Here is a 22,034-nt window from a genome sequence, read left to right as displayed (position 1 = left end):
TTCCAAGAAACTAATTTTTTTATTTTCTTTTTCATTCTTTACTTTTTTTTTGGACTGAATATAGAATTTTTCTCTTTAAAACTGCTTCAAATAAGATAAGCTTAAGTGGATTCTGCTATAATATAGCATATGAAATCTCGTGCAACTAGGTGGAATCAAATGCGAGAGAAGTACTGTATAGCAGTTTGTATTTTGCTTGTGTGGTTATATTAAAACTATTTATAAAAACTATTTTCTATTTATTAATTTATTTTTTATTGTTCCCATTTTTTTTAATATGAAATTTATTGTCAGTTTGGTTTCCATACAACACCCAGTGTTCCTCCCAACAGGTGCCCTCCTCAATGCCCATCACCCACTTTCCCCTCCCTTCCACCCCCATCAACCCTGTTTTTTCTCAGTTTTTAAGAGTCTCTTAGGGTTTGCCTCCCTCCCTCTCTAATGTTTTTTTTTAATCTATTTAAGAGGTGTAGGAGACAAAGTATGAACCCTTTAAAGGACACAAATTTTAGGGAAGAAGCACAAAACAAGTTGACATGAAGTTTCAAAGCATAGTTTCAAAAAGTCATGGTCCACTTGGTTCAGAAAGGATATTTTTTTTTTCAACTCGAGTTGTATTTTTTCAATTCAAAGGAAGCATTCTTTAGAAAGAGGAGCCGAATCAGTAGAGTGGGTGGGAGATACTGTAATTATTAACCTAGTCACCATGGAAAAAAACATTCCAATTGAGCAATTACATTTAGGCAATTTTATTCAGATCCCTCATACTCTGTCAGTCATATCTTCTTTTGGTTTTTCTTTTATAAACCACCAGGCAGAGAACACAGAAAAAATAAGGAAAAGAATGTAGGGACCACAGTAAACTTCTTTTCTCTGAGTGAAGGGGACAGAGGCACGTGATGATGGTCTGGAGCTTGAGACTAGAACTGAATATGTGAAAGTGACCTCTTACTCTGATGAGTAAGTATAATAAATTACCTGTGATAGTCATCAAAAATGCAAATTCCTGCATTTCACCATAGACACACTAAGTCAGGGCCTCCTTGAAAAAGGGCCTAGGAATTAAAATTCCAGTAATTCTCCATGTGACTCCTAATGTATGTTGACATTTGACATCCAAATAAAGCCAGTTTAGAGATTAAAAAAAAATTATGGGAGCCAACTGCCTGATAATAATTAGGACTCCTTCTAAGAATATCTTTGTAACCTAAGATTAAGCTAAATTGCATCTGATAATCAATAGTATTTTTTCTCTGGTGCCATTACTTTTTACCAAGGTGTTTCTTAGGGTTACTGCTCTGGATAGTATTTTATATGATCTCTTAGGAAGTAGCCAACACACTAGTAGTCATGAAAGACTTTCTAAAAGGGGAAAATAGAAGATCTGGGTTCTGGAGCTTGCATCAGTCTTTTGATCTCTCTGGGCTTTGGTTTTTCTCATCTCTCAGATATGGTTTGGACTTTATCAGGAGCTGTGAAGGTAAAGTCAGCAGGTGGAACTGGCCTGGTGAAGCCCCTGAGGAGAAGTGGAGATGGGGACACTGGGGAAAACTCATTGCATTGAAGTGGGCCACCACTGTCCAATTCTCACCAAAGATTGGCAGGCAAGAATTGAGACCCAGGATTGCCACAGTGTCCAACTTTTCCAGAGAAGCCAGAGGTCCCGTTTATAATGTGAAATATCCTGATTGTGAAATGGCTGAAACTAACACAAAATATCTAACATATAGCACAGGCCCATACTTTAAGGGATAAATAGAGCACGTTGGTTCCCTTGATTTAGTCCATAGGCCTTAACATCCTTTCTAGTTATAAAATCCTTGGCATCTCATACCTTTCTCACCTCTCCCTAGATCTAAGTTATCATATTGGCAACTCTAGGCACATACATGGAGACAACCTAAATGGTAACTAGGAGAAACCAGTAACAGGGTATTTCCTTAAAGACTTAACCCTGTCTCAGCATAAAAGATTCCTATTCAGATTCCTATTCATTTTTTTAACATTTTATTTTATTTTTATTTTTTTAACTAATTAGTTTTTTGAGAGAGACAGCGAGTGAGCATGAGTTGTGGAGGGGCAGAGAGAGAGGAAGAGAGAGGATCCCAAGCAGGCTCTGCACTGTAAGTGCAGAACCTGAAATGGGGCTAGAACCCGCAAACTGCAAGATGATGACCTGAGCTGAAATCAAGAGTCAGATGCTTAACTGACGGGGCCACCCAGGTGCCCCAGATTCATATTCATTTTTAAAGAAATGATCCTAAGAGTGCATTCAACATGGCATAAGCCTGGCTGTAGAAACTTAAATTGTCCCTCCTCACTTAACATGTCATGGCTAATGACTCTGTCTGTACAGGTAAATTAGAATTAGGACTAAGGGGTCTCAGCAACCAGGTTGGCTGTGATTGATTAAGTCTATTGTGTCAGTGGTAGGGCCTATATTTCCACTTTATGTACACTTACAATGGAGATAGCTGAAGATCAATGTTTCAGCTGTGTCTCACTCTTTGGCAAATCATAAAGTCTTCAGGAATCTTCCTTTACCTCCCTATAAATTCATTCAATCTTTGAAGTTTTAGATTTTGTTTTTCTATCTTAAATGTTGTTGAATTAAAATCTTGTTGAATTTGGGGCACCTGGGTGGCTCAGTAGGTTAACCAACTGACTGTGGCTCAGGTCATGATCTTCCAGTTTGCAAATTCAAGCCCCGCATAGGGCTCCATGCTGCTGGCTCAGAGCCTGGAGACTACTTTGGATTTTGTGTCTCCCTCCCTCTCTCTCTGTTCATTCCCCGCTGTACTCACTCTCTCTCTCAAAAATAAGGATAAAAAGATTTTTTTAAAGTCTTGTTGAATTAAAAAAAAAGGCCATGTGGGGCGCCTGAGTGGCTCAGTCAGTTGAGCTTTCGACTTCGGCTCAGGTCATGATCTCACAGTTTGTGGGGTTGAGCCCCATGTCGGGCTCTGTGCTGACAGCAAAGAGCCTGAAGCCTGCTTCAGATTCTGTGCCTCCCTCTCTTTGCCCCTTCCCCATTCTCACTGTGTCTCTCTGTCTCTCAAAAATGAATAAATGTTAAAAAAAAATTTAAAAAAAGGTCGTCCTGTACTTACAAAACCTAGTTTGACATCCATATATGCAACATTGACACTCCATCCCCACGCATATTTAAGTATGAAAGATTAAGTTCAGAAAGATTCCTTCAGTAGTATTTAGAATGTTTTCACCAAGTTATTCGATTTCTGCTCCTTGTATTCAACTATACTTTGCTATGTTGAAGAACTGGAAAAATTTGTAAGTTCCATTTGGCATTTTATACAATACTGACTCATTAAATATTTCCAGATTATTAAATGCCCAAGTGAATGAATGGTATCATTCTCACCTATTCTTTACTGGGGGGAGGAAACCTGACTGGGCATCTCTGAAGGTATATTGAACATACACTTAGATTGAGGTGATCCAGTAATCCTAGCATGGGGGTAGTAAGATTTAGCATTTGTTGGTTCTCTCTGTACCAGATATTTTATGAATTTTATTTCTGAATTCATCACCACCTTCCAAAATAGTTATTCCCATATTATAGTTGAGGAAAATGGGGCTCAGAGATAGTAAGGCCCAAAGAAAGTAAGTGACTTGTCTGAGTCACTAAGCCAGGATCCAAATCTAATTCTGTATGGCTCCAAAGTCCGTATTTTGTCCATTACTTGCTGGAGTCTCCCAGTGCTACAGAGTGGAAAGGGTTTTCTCGGCCCCATTTTTCTCACTGGTAAAACATGGGAGTTGGACAAGATGATCACTACCTTCTGTTTGACTTCTAACATCCTATACTGATGTTTTAGGGCTTTCTGCTGCAGAGAGTATGACTCATTCTTAGGCGAAACCCCCTTTGGATGTTTTCAGATACCTCTGATCCTGGCTAAGATTTTCAAACAGGATGTTGACAGATGTACTTAGTATTAATCTTGTCTCCCGTGGCATTTGGATGTCTGCCAATTCTTTGTCACTCTGAACAATGGAGAGCATTATTTTCTCTGTTGGTTTATTTTCACGTCAACCTACTCTCTACTGTTTCTTTTCCTAACCCTGAGCCATGGGTTTATATTTAACTAGACGCTTGAGTTTGTTTTTTATTTTTTTTAATGTTTATGTGCCCGTTTGACCAACTCTAACAAAGATTTCTAATTTTTTTAAACAAAATCCATAATTATCTAGGTTCTCTTTAGAACATCATGTAAGACAATGCCACATCTTCATAAAACTGGACACAAATGATAACATGATGTCAGAGGACCACTGCTAGTTGTCAATGAACTGTTAGATTAATGAAGATTAAGTTCTCTATATATCACAGACATAACTGAAATCTACATACACACTTGGAAGTACTTCTCATTATAATAGGAACACATTTTAAGTTCCCATAGATTATTTTAAGGCATTTGGAAATCTAAGCTGCATCTTCAACTAATGTAAGCAGCTTAGATACTAAACCAATTTTGATAAAAGTTAGAAATGACTACATCAATAATTTTCTTTACTGCTAGTTTCATTTCAGGAATTGTTCTTTGTGATGATTATATTTACATGGTCACAAAACTAAACAATGGACATAGGAAAAAAAAACAACCCCTTAATTATTTCAGTATTGTCTACCTTTTCTTTTGATGTAATAAGTTCCTATGATGTTTACTCTGTCACTTGGGGGCTGTCTCCACTGCTCCAAAACTGTAATAACATCAGATAATTATTTAATTCTGATATAAAGAACTCAAAAACTTCAAATTGGGTTGCCTGGGTGTTTCAGTCAGTTGAGCATCTGATTCTTGATTTTGGCTCAGGTCATGATCCCAGGGTCATGAGATCTAGCCCTGCATTGGGTTCTGCAGTGAACATGGAGCCTTCCTGGGATTCTCTCACTCCCTCTCTGCCCCTCTACCCTGCTCACACACACTCTGTCTCTAAAATAAAAATTTTAAAATCTTCAAATAATAATTTTTGGAACCCATCCTTTATAGCCTCTTGCCTTGTTTTAGGCTTAGTGATTGGCATAACCATTTTTATTCCTTTTCTTAACAATGATATTCTGCTAAAACCAACACATGTTGACCATCTTCTTTATGCAGGGTGACAATACTGGGTATGGTGGGAGGATACAAATATACTAAAGATGTAATACATGCCTTCAAAGGGCTTATGGTAAATAGGTAAAAAATGGGCAAAAACTGTTATATAAGCCAAAGGAGGGTAAATGCTATTAAAAAAACATAAGTAAGTGCCTAAGGAGCTTTGAAGAGTTGGCATTTCACCTGAGACTTGAAGATCAGGACAATTTTAGACAGGGAAATGAGGAATTAGGGAAGGATGTTCCTGGTAAAAGAAATAAAGCAAAAAATATCATGAATTTTACCATTTGATCCTTTCTTTGAATTTTCTTCTGTATCCAACCTCTTCCCATGCATTGCTCTCTACGTGGTTAATTCACATTTAGCGTTTCAGACTCAATGGAGACCTCATCCTTCTGGAATCCTCCTCCATCCGGTAGGTTATGAATTCAGTTTGGGATTAAGGAATGTCTTTCTCAAGTGTTTTCCATTTCCATAAATTAGTCTTCTACAACTTAATTTCACAAGCTAGAATCCTAGGAATCATCCTTTTTACCTTCATCTCCATCCCTACATCCAGTTAAACATATGTCTCACTAATTCTATTTCCAAAATAAAGATTAAATGGGGCGCCTGGGTGGCTCAGTTGGTTAAGCGTCCAACTTTGGCTCAGGTCACGATCTCACGTTTTGTGAGTTTGAGCCCCAGGTCAGGCTCTGTGCTAATAGCTCAGAGCCTGGAGCCTGCTTCAGATTCTATGTCTCCCTTCCCTCTGCCCCTCCCTTGCTCATGCTCTCTCTCTTTCTCTCTCAAAAATAAAAATAAACATTAAAAATATCAAAATAAAGATTAAATAAATTTTAGATAAAGTATGTGTCAGATACATACAATGGAATATTATTCAACCATAAAAAAGAATTTTATTTTAATGTTTTCTATGACATGGATTGACCTTGAAAACATTATGCTTAGTGAAATAAGCCAGACACAGAAGGATAAATATCACATGATTCTACTTATATGAGTACTAATAATAGGCAAATTCATAGAAACAGAAAGTAGAGGAGAGATTACCAGGGGCTGGAAGGAAAGGGCAGCTATTGTGTAATAGGTAAAGAATTTTTGTTGGACACAATGAAAAAGTTTTGAATATTTATAGTAGTGATGGTTACACGACATTGTGAATGTACTAAATGCTACTGACTTGTGCACCTATAAATAGTTAAGATGACAAATATTTTATGTATATTATATCACAATCAAAACATTTTTTAAAAGTTAATTAAAATCCTTTCTCTGAAATTCTACTTGTTTTGTCCCAGTCACCACTACCTCTCACCTGGACTACCAAAATTCTCACATTGGATCTAGTCTCCACCTATCTGTACACACTCATTGTCTGCTACCTTTCCCTTCATTTACTTCTCTCTAGGGATACTCAATTTGTTACTATTATGAAAATACACAAAACTGTTATTCTGAAACAGTTGTAAACTTGCCATTTCCTTTTGGAGTATGCTTTTCCTCTGCCTCTCTGTTTGCTTGACTCTTTAGCATAATTTGTATTTCAATTGAAACATCCTTTCTTTCTTAAGGAGGTTTTTGCTGATCTACCTCATCAATGTGTTCTCTACTTCTTTTCCAACCTTTATTTTATATCACAGAACTCCATTTACTACTGCAGTGATCTCATTCTGTAGCTTTTCTTTTTACCAATGTATTTAGCTTGAGTAACCAAAAAGGTGGTGATGCCATTGCCTAACATGGGAGGAGATAGGGAAAGACCATGTTTGATGCACAGTTAAGTTGGAAGGTTAGATAAACAAAAGGAAGGATAAAGTTCACCTGCATATATATGAATCCGGAGTTCAAAGAGCAAAAGATGGATTGGAGATACAAATGTGAAAATTATTAAACTCTCCGTGATATTTAAGGCCACGAGAATGAACAAAATAATCCAGAGAAAAACTGAAGATTCAGAAGAAGAGGAGGCCTTGAACTAGGTCTTGAAGATCTTTAGAGATTTTATAAAGCAGAATTCAACAAATTAGAGAAGTAACTATTAAGAACAAAACCCAGAACTCTGTGGTTTGATGTAGGCCAAGAATGGAAATGTGTCAAGAAGAAAGGAGTGGTCCTTTGTGTTGTATGAAGCTCTGGATTCAATTAAGGTGAACACAGCAAAGTTTACACTCAGTCTAGTGTCATGAAGATTGTTGTGGACCTTGATTAGAGTGCTTTCAGTGGAACACCATCATCTGAATAGGGTGGACAGAATAAGACCATGGTGGAGTATAAAGCAAATCAGAAGGAGGTAAGGAAAGGAAGACTGTGTGGAATTGTTTACCTTAGAATAAGAGTAGGGAAAAGTGAGTGATGAGAAATCACAGGTTTTTGCACAGGTGTGAGACACCAACCTGTTCCTATGAGAGGAAGGAGCTGCAAGTGTGAGGTAAGGTAAATAAGTGACATACCTAGAAAGGTGACAGCCACAGACTTGGGAGCACTAGTAGGAGAAAAGAGCCTTGAATGGGAGGAAGCATGCTTTTTCCACTGATACAGAAGGCAACCAGCAGAACATGTGACAATATGAAGCAAGAATTTAGATTTGATAGTGGAAAGAGGAGGGAGTCCCCATTTGACGACCTGTGTCATCAGTGAATTGTAGGCGAGGTCATCAGCTGGGTTTACATGTGGAGGAGGGGAGTGAAGTTTGAGAAGACATATGAGGATACAGAATAGTTGTCTTGGAGAGTGAGAAAGCCATCTCCTGGAAAAAGAATTGTGGCAGTTTTGCTGGGTAGAGTTAAATGCTCAAGTAAGGTCTATAATCAGATGAAGTGAAACCAATCAGGCAGGTTTTGCTACTTTGTAGGCAGGAGTGGAAACCAGAGATGGAGGGCTTCGATCCCAAGTTTTGTCAGGCAAGTGATGGAGAGAGGGAATACGAGTTCGTAAAAGAAAATGTTAAGAAATAAATCTAGAAAGATGAGCTGAGGCCAGTTCATGGAGTGCTCTGAATGTCAGGCTAAAAACATGAATTTTATTTCATAGGCAATGGGAAGCCATTGATGTTATTTCTGACTATGGAAGTGACATTACCCAAACTGTACTTCTTTATAATTAAATCTTCTTTTAATGTAAAGCGCTGAGATGGTTGAAGGACAGGAATAAATAAGACCATTTGTGAAGGACCAAAGATTAGATAATCATGATCTAAATGAAAGTAAGCAAGAGTTGACTTGAGCCAGACCACTGAAGGATAAATTCCTAAGAGATCTTGGTATCTATCTTACATCTTGGTATCTAAGACCAGCTTTATGGGAGCATTAGGTCACTGGGGAGAGAATCATAAGGGCTAGGGTAGGATTAGGCAGGATATTATCTAAATATCTGTCTGGAATCTGTCTATTAACTAAACAAATGTGTGGAAGCTCATAGGCATCAAATGGTATACTGATCAATCACTAAATGAATGAGAGCCCAAGATGTCATCTGGAGTATTGAAACAAAATAAAAAATCATACAGTTGTTGACCAGTAAGGAAGCCACAGGATGTCAGGAAGAATTCAGGTAATGGTATGCAGGATGGGCAGGGTCAGAGTGGCTCAAGGCATAGAGTATGGCTAATACAGAAATGCTGGGTACTGGTCCAAAGTGCTAAGTGGAGCAGGGAGATGAGCCAGGTTAAAGAGTAGATGTAAGGGACTTTGGAACTAACGTTCAGTTCAGTTGTACAGGATTGGCCAATTTAATGACAAACTTCTGACGTGAACCATGAGTGTGCCAGATTTTAAACCATCTAAGTATATGTACATGCTAGCGTTAACAGTTGAAATGCTAAAATGAAAAGTCACAAAAGAGCACAGTTGGAGATACGTCAGAATCAACTGGCTATGATACAGAGTTCAACAATCAGTAATACTTCAAATCAGTCCTAGGATTTGACACTCTATTTCAACCTTGAATCCAGAAGCTGAGCTAGTGTCCGCATGGGTATCACTGGCAATCTGAAAGTACAACTGATTTTCTGGCAAATCTGTGATGCAGGTTGGTTTTGAATTTTTCATTTAATAAGCAAACTCATTCCATAACCTAGCAATTCATGAACATACTAAACAATAGAACACCAGGACAGACTCCCATTAAGTTTTATTCAGGATCCATTCATCCATCCAACATTTCATGACTATCAGGCATCAGGCACTGTGCTAGGCTATGGATACAAAGAAAAATAACTATCTCTTGTTTCTCTTCAAGAAAGCTCTAGTCTGTTAGTTAAAAAAAAAAAGAATAAGCAAAGAGATGTTTATAATAGATGTTATGACTTTGGTGTACACAAGTTTTATTGGTTACGTAATTCATGGGAAGGCCAAGGAGTGGTTGGGGAGATAGTAATGGTGATGGAAATAGTTGCAAAAGACTTTGTGAAGAAGGATCAGAAGAAAAAGGGAGCAAGGGTAGGGATTTGGGTAAAAGGTTATGACATCTTATGAAAAGGATATAGCTGGTGCAAAGCCTTTAGGTACAAGCACAATGGTAATTTGTGGGGAGGGAGGGAAATTCCTAGTAGTTGTATATGGCTATAGTATTTCAATTATGTTCAAATTTGGCTCATTCCATGTAGATTTTATTTTTCTAGTGTAATCTTTTTATTATATTTTTTCCCTTCCTTGATTTGAAGTTCAATCAAGATTTTTTTTCACTCTTGCTTAACTTCCATAAGCACCAAATAATGTTTAAAATAATGGATGCATAGGGGCACCTGGGTGGCGCAGTCGGTTAAGCGTCCGACTTCAGCCAGGTCACGATCTCGCGGTCCACGAGTTCGAGCCCCGCGTCGGGCTGTGGGCTGATGGCTCAGAGCCTGGAGCCTGCTTCCGATTCTGTCTCCCTCTCTCTCTGCCCCTCCCCCGTTCATGCTCTGTCTCTCTCTGTCCCGAAAATAAATAAACGTTGAAAAAAAATTATAAAATAATGGATGCATATAATAAATCCAGGAATAATATAAATAAAGTTTCACCAAAATAGAAATATACATGTGAAACCAGTCATTAGAAATGGTAAGAGTATTTATTTATTACTTTAAATTAACCAGAAGGGAAGCTCATGTAATTGAGGCAATAAAACACTGTAGGTCTATCACTTTTCTTTGGGAATGTTTTCAAAGAACCAAAGCCTTTGATATAACATAAATAAGAGTGTTCATCAGCATGTGCTCATGGGGAAGGAAAAAATAAAACCTCAAACCAGTTTCTATTTCCTTAAGAATTTATTCTGAACTGAATTCTTACCATCTTGGTACTGCTTTATTGACAAATAAATGAAGGCACTTTATTTTGTTTGCCAATATTCCCACATATACATCATTGTTTAGAGGCCACAGCTTCTGCTAAATAAGTTACTTCCCTTTGGCTTTAGATCAAAAGCAACTTCAAAAGAAGGACATCTTTTCTCAAATTCAATTACTGGCTCTTGGGACTTATATGGAAAAGTTATGATTATAAAAAAGAAAAGATAATTTGCTTGCATCTGGAAATGTTTATAGTATTAAGATAGATGGATTGTATAAGGTCTGGTTCTAATATCTTCTTAGGATACAATTAATGAAAGAAAAGCCCAAGCCTCACTTGTAGAGTAGGGAACTCTGTATTTCTCTCAATGTCTCCTGACATTCTCCTGGATTTGTGGTGTTAATTACATTCCACTAACTTTGTCTTCTAAGACCCCACTGCTGTTAGCTGAGAAGGTCCTCAAGTAAAATCAATTAGATAAATGTGGCTTCCACTATCTCATGAAATCCTTTTTGAACCCTAGGTATAGTGATCATATACCTGGGATTCCATAGCATAATCCTGATTTCGCATATTTTTTGAGTATGAATGTAAATTTATATACTAGATCTTATGTCAGTCAGTATCTTGATTTTTAGTTCTAGTATTACGATCACTATAGATAGGTGAGATCTTACAACTTTGAAGTTAAAAGTTTATTTTAAAACTCTTGGGGCGCCTGGGTGGCGCAGTCGGTTAAGCGTCCGACTTCAGCCGGGTCACAATCTCGCGGTCCGTGAGTTCGAGCCCCGCGTCGGGCTCTGGGCTGATGGCTCAGAGCCTGGAGCCTGTTTCCGATTCTGTGTCTCCCTCTCTCTCTGCCCCTCGCCTGTTCATGCTCTGTCTCTCTCTGTCCCAAAAAATAAATAAACGTTGAAAAAAAAATTAAAAAAAAAAAAAAAACTCTAGGTAATCTTTGAAAGACAGTAAACAAAATTAATATATGGATTAATATTATATGTAGTCTTTAAATGAAACTAGTGTCTGGTTGTGGCATACCTTATAAAAAATAAAAGCATATTGAAAATTATCTACCTTTTTATCAGAAATTTACCTAGCAACCTAGGATAAGACCGAAGATTTTGGCACTCATCCAGAGTCATAAAGACGTTTTTACTATACAGTGCCATCAAAATTGTTTCTCTGTAGAGCTGGGATAAAGAGACTGGAAGGGCCTGTTTGTCAAATAGTTTGTTGACCTACTGGGATTGGCTTAGAGGATGAGACTTTTACTTGAAGTCAGAATCCTATTATACATAGCTCAGTGTGATAAAACTTTTATTACCTATTGTGTTATAAACTTAGGAATATTAGAGTTAAAGAAATGTTACGATTTTATACAACTGAGAAAGTTTTATCCTATTGACCTGATTCTTTTAAGCACTTTTGCTGCTCTTGAGGACTCATAATAATTCTTGTTTTTGTCCATACATGGTGTCTGTGTGTCTCTGCACCATCTCTCTTGCATCCTTTTATTTCCTTGGCCTCAGAAATTGACCTTTTTGAATTCTCATCAGTTTATAACAGTACAAGTTCAGTTTGTGACTGAGGGATCTTCCCACCTTTGTTTGCCAGGTTCTTTTCAGAATCCCCTGGAATGGGAACAGAGCTCTTTCCTTATTCAATAGGGATGGCCAATTAAAAAATGGGCCCTTGGACCATGTTTAGACCATCTTTGTGGAGCAGATGTTCTTTTCTTTTTTTTTTCATTATATGAAAGTTATTGTCAAATTGGTTTCCATACAGCACACAGTGCTCATCCCAAAAGGTACCCTCCTCAATACCCATCACCCACCCTCCCCTCCCTCCCACCCACCATCATCCCTAAGTTTGTCCTACTTTTTAAGAGTCTCTTATGCTTTGGCTCTCTCCCTCTCTAACCTCTTTTTTTTTTCTTCCCCTCCCCCAGGGTCTTCTGTTAAGTTTCTCAGGACCACATAAGAGTGAAAACATATGGTATCTGTCTTTTTCTGTATGGCTTATTTCATTTAGCATCACACTCTCCAGTTCCATCCACATTGCTACAAAGGACCACATTTCATTCTTTCTCATTATCACGTAGTACTCCATTGTGTATACAAACCACAATTTCTTTATCTATTCATCAGTTGATGGACATTTAGGCTCTTTCCATAATTTGGCTATTGTTGAGAGTGCTGCTATAAACATTGGGGTACAGTGCCCCTATGCATCAGTACTCCTGTATCCCTTGGGTAAATTCCTAGCAGTGCTATCGCTTGGTCATAGGGTAGGTCTATTTTTAATTTTTTGAGGAACCTCCACACTGTTTTCCAGAGTGCTGCACCAGTTTGCATTCCCACCAATAGTGCAAGAGGGTTCCCATTTCTCCACATCCTCTCCAGCATCTATAGTCTCCTGATTTGTTCATTTTGGCCACTTTGACTGGTGTGGGATGATATCTCAGTGTGGTTTTGATTTGTATTTCCCTGATAAGGAGCGACGTTGAGCATCTTTTCATGTGCCTGCTGGCCATCCGGATGTCTTCTTCATAGAAGTGTCTATTCATGTTTTCTGCCCATTTCTTCGCTGGGTTATTTGTTTTTTGGGTGTGGAGTTTGGTGAGCTCTTTATAGATTTTGGGTACTAGAGCTTTGTCTGATAATGTCATTTGCAAATATCTTTTCCCATTCTTTTGGTTGCATTTTAGTTTTGTTGGTTGTTTCCTTTGCTGTGCAGAAGCTTTTTATCTTCATAAGGTCCCAGTAGTTCATTTTTGCTTTTAATTCCCTTGCCTTTGGGGGTGTGTCAAGTAAGAAATTGCTACGGCTGAGGTCAGAGAGGTCTTTTCCTGCTTTCTCCTCGAGGGTTTTGATGGTTTCCTGTCTCACATTCAGGTCCTTTATCCATTTTGAGTTTATTTTTATGAATGGTGTGAGAAAGTGGTCTAGTTTCAATCTTCTGCATGTTGCTGTCCAGTTCTCCCAGCACCATTTGTTAAAGAGACTGTATTTTTTCCATTGGATGTTCTTTCCTGCTTCGTCAAAGATTAGTTGGCCATACGTTTGTGGGTCTAGTTCTGGGGTTTCTTTTCTATTCCATTGGTCTATGTGTCTGTTTTTGTGCCAGTACCATGCTGTCTTGATGATGACAGCTTTGTAGTAGAGGCTGAAGTCTGGGATTGTGATGCCTCCTGCTTTGGTCTTCTTCTTCAAAATTACTTTGGCTATTCGGGGCCTTTTGTGGTTCCATATGAATTTTAGGATTGCTTGTTCTAGCTTTGAGAAAAATGCTGGTGCAATTTTGATTGGGATTGCATTGAATGTGTAGACAGCTTTGGGTAGTATTGACATTTTGACAATATTTCTTCTCCCAATCCATGAGCATGGAATGTTTTTCCATTTCTTTATATCTTCTTCAATTTCCTTCATAAGCTTTCTATAGTTTTCAGCATACAGATCTTTTACATCTTTGTTTAGATTTATCCCTAGGTATTTTATGCTTCTTGGTGCAATTATGAATGGGATCAGTTTCTTTATTTGTCTTTCTGTTGCTTCATTATTAGTGTATAAGAATGCAACTGATTTCTGTACATTGATTTTGTATCCTGCAACTTTGCTGAATTCCTGTATCAGTTCTAGCAGACTTTTGGTGGAGTCTGTCGGATTTTCCATATATAATATCATGTCATCTACAAAAAGTGAAAGCTTTACTTCATCTTTGCCAATTTTGATGCCTTTGATTTCCTTTTGTTGTCTGATTGCTGATGCTAGAACTTCCAGCACTATGTTAAACAACAGCGGTGAGAGTGGGCATCCCTGTCGTGTTCCTGATCTCAGGGAAAAAGCTCTCAGTTTTTCCCCATTGAGGATGATGTTAGCTGTGGGCTTTACATAAATGACTTCTATGATGCTTAAGTATGTTCCTTCTATCCCAACTTTCTCGAGGGTTTTTATTAAGAAAGGTTGCTGAAGTTTGTGAAATGCTTTTTCTGCATCGATTGACAGGATCATATGGTTCTTATCTTTTCTTTTATTAATGTGATGTATCACGTTGATCGATTTACGAATGTTGAACCAACCCTGCATCCCAGGAATGAATCCCACTTGATCATGGTGAATAATTCTTTTTGTATGCTGTTGAATTCGATTTGCTAGTATCTTATTGAGAATTTTTGCATCCATATTCATCAGGGATATTGGCCTGTAGTTCTCTTTTGTTACTGGGTCTCTGTCTGGTTTAGGAATCAAAGTAATGCTGGCTTCATAGAATGAGTCTGGAAGTTTTCCTTCCCTTTCTATTTTTTGGAATGGCTTGAGAAGGATAGGTATTATCTCTGCTTTAAACGTCTGGTAGAACTCCCTTGGGAAGCCATCTGGTCCTGGACTCTTATTTGTTGGGAGATTTTTGGTAACTGATCCAATTTCTCCACTGGTTATGGGTCTGTTCTAGCTTTCTATTTCCTCCTGATTGAGTTTTGGAAGCGTATGGGTGTTTAGGAATTTGTCCATTTCTTCCAGGTTGTCCAATTTGTTGGCATATAATTTTTCATAGTATTCCCTGATAATTGCTTGTATCTCTGAGGGATTGGTTGTAATAATTCCATTTTCATTCATGATTTTATCTATTTGGGTCATCTCCCTTTTCTTTTTGAGAAGCCTCGCTAGAGGTTTATCAATTTTGCTTATTTTTTCAAAAAACCACCTCTTGGTTTCATTGATCTGCTCTACAGTTTTGTTTTGTTTTTTGATTCTATATTGTTTATTTCTGCTCTGATCTTTATTATTTCTCTTCTTCTGCTGGGTTTAGGCTGCCTTTGCTGTTCTGCTTCTATTTCCTTTAGGTGTGCTGTTAGATTTTATATTTGGGATTTTTCTTGTTTCTGGAGATAGGCCTGGTTTGCGATGTATTTTCCTCTCAGGACTGCCTTCACTGCATCCCAAAGTGCTTGGATTATTGTATTTTCATTTTCGTTTGTTTCCGTATATTTTTAAATTTCCTCTCTAATTGCCTGGTTGACCCATTCACTCTTTAGTATGGTGTTCTTTAACCTCCATGCTTTTGGAGGTTTTCCAGACTTTTTCCTATGATTGATTTCAAGCTTCATAGCATTGTGGTCTGAAAGTATGCATGGTAAGATCTCAATTCTTGTATACTTATGAAGGGCTGTTTTGTTACCCACTATGTGATCTCTCTTGGAGAATGTTCCATGTGCACTTGAGAAGAAAGTATATTCTGTTGCTTTGGGATACAGACTTCTAAATATATCTGTCAAGTCCATCTGATCCAATGTATTATTCAGGGCCCTTGTTTTTTTTTTTTGTTTTTTTTTTTAATTTTTTTTTCAACGTTTTTTTATTTATTTTTGGGACAGAGAGAGACAGAGCATGAACTGGGGAGGGGCAGAGAGAGAGGGAGACACAGAATCGGAAACAGGCTCCAGGCTCCGAGCCATCAGCCCAGAGCGTGACGCGGGGCTTGAACTCACGGACCATGAGATCGTGACCTGGCTGAAGTCGAATGCCTAACCAACTGCGCCACCCAAGCGCCCCAGGGCCCTTGTTTCTTTATTGACCTTGTGTCTAGATGATCCCTCCATTTCTGTAAGTGGAGTGTTAAAGTCCCCTACAATTACCACATTCTTATCAATAAGGTTGCTTATGTTTGTAATTGTTTTATATATTTGGGGGGCTCCGTATTTGGCACATAGACATTTATAATTGTTACCTCTTCCTGTTGGATAGACCCTGTAATTATTATATAATGCCCTTCTTCATCTCTTGTTACAGCCTTTAATTTAAAGTCTAGTTTTTCTGATATAAGTATGGCTACTCCAGCTTTTTTTGACTTCCAGCAGCATGATAAATAGTTCTCCATCCCCTCACTTTCAATCTGAAGGTGTCCTCAGGTCTAAAATGAGTTTCTTGTAGACAGCAAATAGATGGATCTTGTTTTTTTATTCATTCTGATGCCCTGTGTCTTTTGGTTGGCACATTTAGTCCATTTACATTTAGTGTTATTATGGAAAGATATGGGTTTAGAGTCATTGTACGTCCGTAGGTTTCATGCTTGTAGCGATGTCTCTGGTACTTAGTCTCACAGGATCCCCCTTAGGATCTCTTGTAGGGCTGGTTTAGTGCTGATGAATTCCTTCAGTTTTTGTTTGTTTGGGAAGACCTTTATCTCTCCTTCTGTTCTAAATGACAGACTTGCTGGATAAAGGATTCTTGGCTGCATATTTTTTCTGTTCATCACATTGAAGATTTCCTGCCATTCCTTTCTGGCCTGCCAAGTGTCAGTAGAGAGATAGGTCACGAGTCTTACAGGTCTCCCTTTATATGTTAGAGTGTGTTTATCCCTAGCTGCTTTCAGAATATTCTCTTTATCCTTGTATTTTGCCAGTTTCACTATGATATGTCGTGCAGAAGATTGATTCAAGTTACGTCTGAAGGGAGTTCTCTGTGCCTCTTGGATTTCAATGCCTTTTTCCTTCCCCAGATCAGGGAAGTTTTCAGCTATTATTTCTTCAAGTACACCTTCACCTCTCTCTTCCTCTTCTGAAATACCAATTATGCGTAGATTATTTCTCTTTAGTGCATCACTTAGTTCTCTAATTTTTCCCTCATGCTCCTGGATTTTTTTATTTCTGTTTTCTCAGTTTCCTCTTTTTCCATAATTTTATCTTCTAGTTCACCTATTCTCTCCTCTGCCTCTTCAATTCGAGCCGTGGTTGTTTCCATTATATTTTGCAGCTCGTTTATAGCATTTTTAGCTCCTCCTGACTGTTCCTTAGTCCCTTGATCTCTGTAGGAATAGATTCTCTACTGTCCTCTATACTGTTTTCAAGCCCAGCGATTAATTTTATGACTATTATTCTAAATTTACTTTCTGTTATATTGTTTAAATTATTTTTGATCAGTTCATTAGCTGTTGTTATTTCCTGGACATTGTTTTGAGGGGAATTCTTCCTTTTCGTCATTTTGGGTAGTCCCTGGAGTGGTGCGGAACTGCAGGGCACTTCCCCTGTGCTGTCTTGAATAACTTGAGTTGATGGGCAGGGCCACAATCAGACCTGATGTCTGCCTCCAGCCCACCGCTGGGGCCACAGTCAGACTGGTGTGTACCTTCTCTTCTCCTCTCCTAGGGGCGGAATTCACTGTGGGGTGGTGTGCCCCATCTGGGCTACTTGCACACTGCCAGGCTTGTGGTGTTGGGGATCCGGCGTATTAGCTGGAGTGGATCGGCAAGGTGCACAGGGGTGGGAGGGGCAGGCTCATCTCGCTTATCCTTCAGTGATCTGCTTTGGAAGGGGCCCTGCGGCACCGGGAGGGAGTCAGACCCACCGCCGGAGGGATGGATCCGCAGAAGCACAGCATTGGGTGTTTGTAAGGTGCAAGCAAGTGCCCTGGCAGGAACCAGTTAGTTCCCTTTGGGATTTTGGCTGGGGGATGGGTGAGGGAGATGGCACTGTCCAGCGCCTTTGTTCCCTGTCAAGCTGAGCTGTGTCATCCAGGGCTCAACAACTCTCCCTCTAGTTGTCCTCCACCTTCCCACTCTCTGAGCAGAGCTGTTAACGTATAACCTTCCAGATGTTAAGTCCCGCTTGCTGTCAGAACATACTCCCTCCGGCCCCTCGGCTTTTGCAAGCCAGACTCGGGGGCTCTGCTTTGCTGGTGGGCTGCCCCTCCGCCCCGGCTCCCTCCCGCCAGTCCGTGTAGCGTGCACCGCCTCTCCACCCTTCCTACCTTCTTCCATGGCCCTCTCGTCTGTGCTTGGCTCCAGAGAATCCATTCTGCTAGTGTTCTGGTGGTTTTCTGGGTTATTTAGGCAGGTGTAGGTGGAATCTAAGTGAGCCACAGGACGCAGTAAGCCCAGCGTCCTCCTGCGCCGCCATCTTCTTTTAATCCCTCTGGAGCAGATGTTCTAACAGCGGGCCTCGGTCAAGATGGCAGCTTGACGTTGCAGGACTTCTGGGTCTTACCAGAAAAGCAGAGCAACATTCTCAGCTCTTATTTCTGGGATGAAGGAAAGCACCTGTAGAAGAGCTATAATGTTTTCAGATCTTATAGGCACCAATTATTATGCCAGCATAATTAACACACTTCTCCTGGTTCCAGTTTCATATTAAGCAAATGAGGACTGATGCTGTTCCTCTTACATTCACTGTTTATTTCTTCTCAGTTATATGGGTTTTTTTGTTGTTGCTGCTGTTGTTTTTGTCTAGCACCAAATTGTGATTATATTTGATTGAGGATTTAGTAGGATAATCTGGTACAAGGCATTATATCTTTAAAAATAAATATTCTTACAGACCACCACAATATGCATAGGGGTATATATCTAATACATACCCAAGCGTATATATCTAACACTATCCTACTACCAGAAATCAATCCTGTGCCTTCAAAGAGAAGACACCCACTTTGTTCAGCAGACTCTTGTTCTATGCATTCTTTCTAGAGTATTCATTCATTCCTCCAAAGTTATTCATATTACCAATATAGTTATTCTCTAACTTCAGCCTTGTATCAGGAAATACTGAGTCATCAAAAGAAATAATATTGAGGTTTCTGGGGAATGCAGGAGAGAACATCATTCACTTTTTCTACTTTGGCATCAAGATGTTTGTACCAGGAACAGCTCCAGTGGTGTTCCAACTCTCTGACAATTGTAACCCACAGATTCTCCCATTTATCTTATGTTGACAAATATCCATCTGCCAGTGTTTGATAAGGGTTCAACTACTTCTCTGCAAATTTCTAGGAGGAAACACCTTTCTTCTCAGCTCTAGTCTGGGTTCTTTAACAGCATTGCCAAACAGCACATGCCCTTCTGGTGATCATAGCAGTCTCCATGGTTAAGTAGGAAAACTTTGAAGTTGATCAAGTTCCAATTCCCATGTGCCTTGTTTGACATTAGCTGGCGTTTGCGCTATTATCCCACCTCTCAGGATACAGAAGCCAGGAGACTTAAAAAAAATCCTAAGGGATGGATAGAAGGAAGGATACCATTTCCTGATAATAGTATAATTCCAAAATTAGTCTTACAAACAAAGGAGGGAGGGGACCTTAACATCATTGAATTCCCACAGCTGGTATAGCTACAAAGGTCCAAATTTTGGACCCCTACCAAAAATTTCAGAATGGATCTTCTTACCCTTTGTTAATTATAAAATAAATATATTTCCAGACCTTTTGCAAAGGAAGGGCCTAAATACGCAGTTGGGAAATGATACAGAGAGAAAGAAGATACATTTTGTACTTCACTGACAAGATAGACCTTATCTTCATCTCCTGGGTAATTTCTACAAGTTTGTAAGCGTAACTAAGGTAGATTAAAGAGGACAATGAGAGGTTTTTTTGGTCTTCTGTCCAGAATGTTTTCCCATCTTTTTTTCTGATACCATTTCCTAACCCTTGACCTCTGGCATGTGACACACTTGTGGTCCATGAAAAGATCCCACTGTCTTGGCCATAGCCATCAATCCATGGGTAAGAATATGATATAAGTAGGGTCGATAAAATTCCTGTGTAAGATTCTGAATAGATTCTGTGAGAAAGAAGTTCTGTTCCCTGGAGTTGGAAATAAATTTAGGTTCTTTAGCTGCAAGTATTATAAGCCAATACTGACTACTTAAAGCAAAAAAGCAAAAAAAAAAAAAAAAAAAAAGAATGCTCATTAGGAGAGTAAGATGGCAAGTCACAAGGATCTTCCTGGGCAGGAGGAAAGGGACATTGTGATTAAACGGTCCCATAGGACTTCAGAGAATGGGAGAGGAACACATCTCCCAAGGAAAATCATGCTTCTACCAAAGACAGAAGGAAGTGGCTGTGAGCAGGCAGAAACAGATGTTCACTATAGACCAGGGCAGCCAGGTCGTCTCTGGATCTGTGCCTGCAGTAGCTCAAGTAGAGCTAGTATCAAAGAAGAGCCGAATGAGCAGTCCACGAACCCTGTGCTTCAGCCTGCTGAAAATAGTTACAGTTTGGTTTTTGTCACTTGAGCCCAACAGAGTCTGGAGCAACACCTAGTTTTCATGGGAGTGATTTTCAGGACTAGAGGTTTCTAGAATGTCCTTTTGAAAATTAGAACCACCCTAAATTTGCACATAGTTAATAAGTCACATTTCTTGGGATCTTCATGATGCATCCCCAAGCTTTTCAGACTCCTGGCGCAGTTGCTTTTCCTTGAGGGGACTTCTGAAATCAGACTTCGGCTGTGGAGTTCTATTTAAGGAAGCCAGCCTATTTCAGGAAGACTTCAGTGGACAAAGGAAGAGACAAACTGACAGGCAATCTCTGAATGAGACCTAGAGATTATAAAGATGAATATAAGCTATTCTCTGCCATAAATATTAAAACTCCTTAGGAACTTCTTAGAAAGTACATCTCGAAGTTACCACTCCTACACTCTCTCGCTGTCCCTATTATGACTTGCTAGTGTTTCATGGTCTACATGTAAAATATCTCACCTTGGAATAGCTTCTGGTATTTGAGGATTCAGTGGGAGTGCTTAACAGAATACTCTTTTCTGCAGATGCTGGGATAATCATGTGTATGTTTGAGGGGGAAGATATCTACTTTTTGTTTTCCCAAGTTCTTGTCAGTTTCTGTGATGGCAGTAACACCCTTGACAGCAGTAGGGAAGTACAGGCAGTCTGTTTATGCTTTGACCAAATATCAGACTGAACCCCGTGCAGTCTGATGAAATGGGTGGTGAACAGTGCATTTCAACAATGTTCGAGCATTTGCAACAGTGAGATCCCAGGGCCTTCCTTGTTACATTCTTCGAAAACTCTGGTAAGATAAACATCTGTGTTCAGTAGTGAATGAATGTTGGTGTAGAACTATCGATCAAGTAATTTGTTCTTAATATGAAGAAGGACAAGCTTATGAAGAGCTGTGCTGAGAGAAAGTCAAAAAGGGCAGGATGGCATTGTTGAAAAAAATCTGGACACAAATGGACAGCTACTCAAGATTGGCCTTACTCCAGCAAATCGGATTATAACCTCTCTCTAAATGCTTGGAACTCCACCAAGTCAAGATTTTATTTGGGCCCAAAGCACTCATTAAAATACACTTAAACTTGACAGGGTGTTAGTCATTACATCCCAGTGAGGATTGTTTTAATCACTGTTTTTTTTTCCCAGTTGAGATTTCATAGAACATGAAATACACCACATTAACCACCTTAAAGTATAAAATTCATTCATTTTCCTATATTAACAATGTTGTATAACCACTGTTACTATTTAATTCCGTAATGTTCTTATCACCCTCAAATCCCAGGGTTTTTTTTTTGTGTGTTGTGTTGTTGTTATTTTGTTTTGTTTTTAACACCAAGTTTCTATAGGAGCTTTGATCCAAAGAAGTTTACAGGAAGAGAGAGAATAAGAGGGTTGAGTCCTTGGGGTGGACATCATGATAAAAGATACTCTTGAAAATTTTGGTCCCAGTTGACTGATAGAGTTGGTTGATAAAGACATAAATCTCTTAAATTTTATTTGAACAATATAGAACAGCAATAGTCTAATCCTTAAAATGACTAGTGTTTAAAAACAGTCTTGTGCCAAGTGGGTGATGGGCATTGTGGAGGGCACCGTTGGGATGAGCACTGGGTATTGTATGGAAACCAATTTGAC

The 22,034-nt window shown here is 39.0% G+C and overlaps 1 protein-coding gene across 3 annotated transcripts in view; it reads right to left on the bottom strand.

Moving 5' to 3' along the window:
- Positions 1-22,034, bottom strand: part of CCDC192 (coiled-coil domain containing 192) — a 213,362-nt gene that overhangs the window by 43,025 nt on the left and 148,303 nt on the right. The window contains exon 7 of one of the 3 annotated variants that reach the window (XM_047849917.1): positions 18,303-18,369. The exons of the other annotated variants lie outside the window; for them this stretch is intronic. Within the exon in view, the coding sequence (XP_047705873.1) occupies positions 18,317-18,369 (53 nt within the window). The 3' untranslated portion in view covers positions 18,303-18,316. Of the gene's footprint in view, positions 1-18,302; positions 18,370-22,034 lie in introns of those variants that run through there. 3 annotated transcript variants of the gene reach the window in all.

The sequence above is a fragment of the Prionailurus viverrinus genome, chromosome A1 (assembly GCF_022837055.1).
Source record: "Prionailurus viverrinus isolate Anna chromosome A1, UM_Priviv_1.0, whole genome shotgun sequence".
Taxonomy (NCBI): domain Eukaryota; kingdom Metazoa; phylum Chordata; class Mammalia; order Carnivora; family Felidae; genus Prionailurus; species Prionailurus viverrinus.
This window is presented reverse-complemented; position numbering and strand designations above follow the sequence as displayed.